This window comes from Eutrema salsugineum, unplaced genomic scaffold (assembly GCF_000478725.1).
Source record: "Eutrema salsugineum unplaced genomic scaffold, Eutsalg1_0 scaffold_8, whole genome shotgun sequence".
Lineage (NCBI taxonomy): Eukaryota > Viridiplantae > Streptophyta > Magnoliopsida > Brassicales > Brassicaceae > Eutrema > Eutrema salsugineum.
In genome coordinates this window covers 1,371,697-1,375,242 of record NW_006256414.1, presented here as the reverse complement: position 1 = coordinate 1,375,242, position 3,546 = coordinate 1,371,697, and the positions used below count along the sequence as shown (strand labels likewise).

Below are 3,546 nucleotides of genomic sequence, written 5' to 3'. Positions count from 1 at the left end.
AACTACAACCTTTGAGCTTTTGAACCAATAGATTGATGATTACGACAAGAGAAGAAACCAAAATAGAAGTCGTTTCACATTAGATTTCATTGCTACTCAAAAGCCAAAAATTTGTGCAGAAACATTGGAAGTTTTAAATGGTAATATGATAAAGACAAGAAACTTTACAAGAATCACTTGTATTTATCCAAAACCAGTCTCAAGATCATTGCTACAGTCAAAAAAGACACTGGAAAAATCGATAGGCTAAAGAAACACAATGATATGGCTCTCTTTCTCACCTCCTAGAGGAGCCAAGTAGAAATTGAATTAAGGGTTGTAAAAAAAAAAGAAAAGAATTCAAGCAATCCTAACAAAATGGCCAAGTTCTAATGAAAAAAACTAAAAAAAAATTAACAAGTCACACCGAGGATGTGTCTATGAGAACATCGTTTAACACATCATCTTCACCATCTGCCATAGTGAGAAGCTCAGCATCTCTCTCTTCATCGTTTGAAAAATCCCGCCTTTCAAACTTGGAATTAGCTGATATAAAAATTAGCTTTTGAGCTCGATCCATGGCTGCACGTGATCGACCGTTCGAGTTTACCCATCTCAAAAGAGAGGAATTGCATTTGAACCCACAAGAAGTCGCATGAAGGAAAATCAACCTAACAGCAACTCTCCCCAATGACCTAAACTCACTAAGATAAGTCTCCCAAACAAGTCTACTGCTTTGCGGATTAGCTATCTTCATCTTCCCTGAAACCGGGTCTCTCTCCTTCATTTGAACGGCTCGTGCATAAACCGGATCAAGCCCTTCTGTTCTCCATTTCATAAGCTCCATCATGGCTATATGTGCCTCGTCTCTAGACACAAGCCTTGTGATCAACTTATCAACATCTTTCTCTTGCTCCGGCGACAAGCATTTAAACGGAGGAAGATACTTTCCGGTGCTGTCTCTTATCAAGTAAAGCGGGTCAAGTATAAACGCTGCAGCCCAAGCCGGGTGATAACTTTTCTTGAACCTTCTCTCAACGAGCTTCTCTACTTGCCTCTCTTCAACTACATTGAACTTTGCGTACCAATCTTTGATCTTTGATCTCAACTCGTCCCAAAGAGGCAAGCATTGACCTATCAATGGCCTCTCTTCCTCTATTCTCCGAGCCATCTCTTTAACGAGCTTCAACAGCGAGTAAACCGCTTCTACCTCGTTCCAAAACCCGACATCACCGACCATCTCACCAACCTCTCTAGCCAAATGATCCTCCATTAGAACAACTTTCCAAGCATCATCATGCGTCACTAACTGAACCGCTCTAGCGGAATTAAGCACGTCCTCGAGGAGATTATACAATGGCTCAAACGAGGAACATTCCAAAGGCGAATGCAGCATTCTTGATTCTCCTTGCTCTTGCAACTGATACTTACACAGAGCGTTACGTATCTGCGCCGTATTGTTGATGAAGCTTACTAGCCTAGAGCAGCTTTGAGAGACGGATTTGAACAAAGGAAGCTCTTTTATGAAGTCTTTGATCAAACTGTTGAATCCTTGAAACTGACAAGAGAGATTCACCATCCATGAATGCTGGCTCTCGAGATTCCTCAACGCTTTACTCATAAACCTATCCGAAACAATGCCAACACACCTCTGAGGTGAATTTCCACAAATACCCCTTACCGTCTCCCACAGAACTTCCTCTGCGTAGTTTGACGGCACAGCTCCGTTCACGAACACGGCTCGTCTGTACAGACTCGTCCCATTGGGAAGATTTACGATCAAGTTCACGAGATTCTCGCCGGAGCTCTCGAATTTCCATCCGTCTGAAGCGATTTGGAAGAACATTGCGTCGTGGATTCTCGATTCAGCTTCTGCTCTCGAGTCATCGTACTTTAAATCCAACCTTCCGGCGACGAAATCTCTCCTTGAGATGATCGGTAAACCAACTTGCGTCAAAAAAGCTCTCAACTTTGGATGCTCAAGACCAGATAGAGAAACAGAGCCGCAAGATTCGAAAACCCAATCGGAGAGAGAATCAAGCGCCGATTCTATCTGGGCTTTGCTTAGATTCTGCGTCTGCGTAGTTTTGGGGCTTTTAAGCTTCTTCACACTGTCTTCAAGCATAGCTAAAGGACCCAAATCGTCTTTTCCACCGGAAAGCATCAAATGCGGCTGCTGCGGCAGAGAAGACGCAGAGTACTGCAAATCTCTGCCGCAGAACCTCGACGGATCAACGACGGTGAGAGGCGTCACGTGATAAGACCCTACTGGATGGTGATGATTCAACGGAGAAGGAGCCTCGACGGCGACGGAGCTTCCGCCGGAGGAATTGCGTTTTCGATTTGACGGCGGCGGAGGAGGAGGAGGAGAGGGAGAGATTGTGGAGATGGGTTTTGGTAAAGAGTTGAAATTTGGGCAAGTCCCGCGTTTGAGATGCTCGGAGGCGGTTCGTGAAGGGTTAGAGGCGGAGAAAACGGCGTCGCATAAGGAGCAACGGAGCTTGACGGCTTTGGGAAGACCAGTGTCGGTGTTGTGAAGTAAGACTGGTTCGAGATGGCTCCAGTACCACGCGCCTTTGCCTTTTACTGCTTTTGTTCTCACCATCATTAATCCTTCGTAACGCTTCTGTAACGCTTTGGACGCTAATTCTTCTGCCGACGGTAATGGCGGTTGCGGTGACTGCGATTGCGTCGCGTTCGTCGTTGTCGCCATTGTAGTAAAGTCAAAAACTTGAAACAAACCCTCCTCTCGTTGAATTGAGCAGAGAATCAGAGAAATTCTAGAAATTTACTCGGAGTAGAAAATTGAAGAACTTTCCCGGAAAATGAAAAAAAGTTGAAACCTTTAAGCGAGATTCTTAGTTTTTAGTCGTTGTTAGTCCCTTCTATTCAAACGAAAAGCCGTTAAATTTCATACGGGAAATTCGCCGACGGCCGGAGATATTCGGAGCTCCGGTGATTTCTCATGGTGTAAATGAGACGGCACAAAAACAAAAGAGTTCACTTCCTCTCTTTCTATCTATTAAAAAAAAAAAAAAAATCTGTTTCCTCTCTGTGCTCTCTTCACTGATCGTTTTAAAAAAAAAAAACTCTGAAGAAAATTCAAAGAGAAGAAAGAGACAGGAGAGAGAGAACAAAGAAGAGGGAGAGAGAGAGGAGAAGAAAATAAGGGAGACAAGAGTTTTAAAAGAGTGAATCTCACGCGCTTGTTGTAAGCGCGTGGAGTTAAATATATCATCGAATGGAACGTTTGATAGGAACAAGGTGAGACCAGAGTCCCACGTCGTACGAGAACGGAAACAAAGCATTGGATGTTAGACTCTCTCACTTCCTTCTCATTGGTGCGTATAACTCACGCTCTTCATAAAGGGATTTTATTTAATATAATTATTTTACACCTTTTCTAAAAATTAAAAAAAATAATCCCATTATTTTTCAATTTTTTTTATGTCTCCTGCTTTCATACTTTCACCTCAAAATTTTTTTTGAGTGAATTGTTGGGTTCTTGTGTGGAAGAGGTCTTCGTCTGTTTTCTCCTTTCCTTAATTTATAATATTTTCTACTATT

At 42.9% G+C, this 3,546-nt stretch overlaps 1 protein-coding gene across 1 annotated transcript; it reads right to left on the bottom strand.

The window, feature by feature from the left end:
- Positions 1–260: 260 nt before the first annotated feature.
- On the bottom strand, positions 261–2,989 carry LOC18009744. Its single transcript, XM_006391750.2, has one exon. It carries the CDS (start codon positions 2,690–2,692, stop codon positions 401–403), a length of 2,292 nt encoding a protein of 763 aa, XP_006391812.1. The 5' UTR covers positions 2,693–2,989; the 3' UTR covers positions 261–400.
- Between the last annotated feature and the right edge of the window lie 557 nt (positions 2,990–3,546).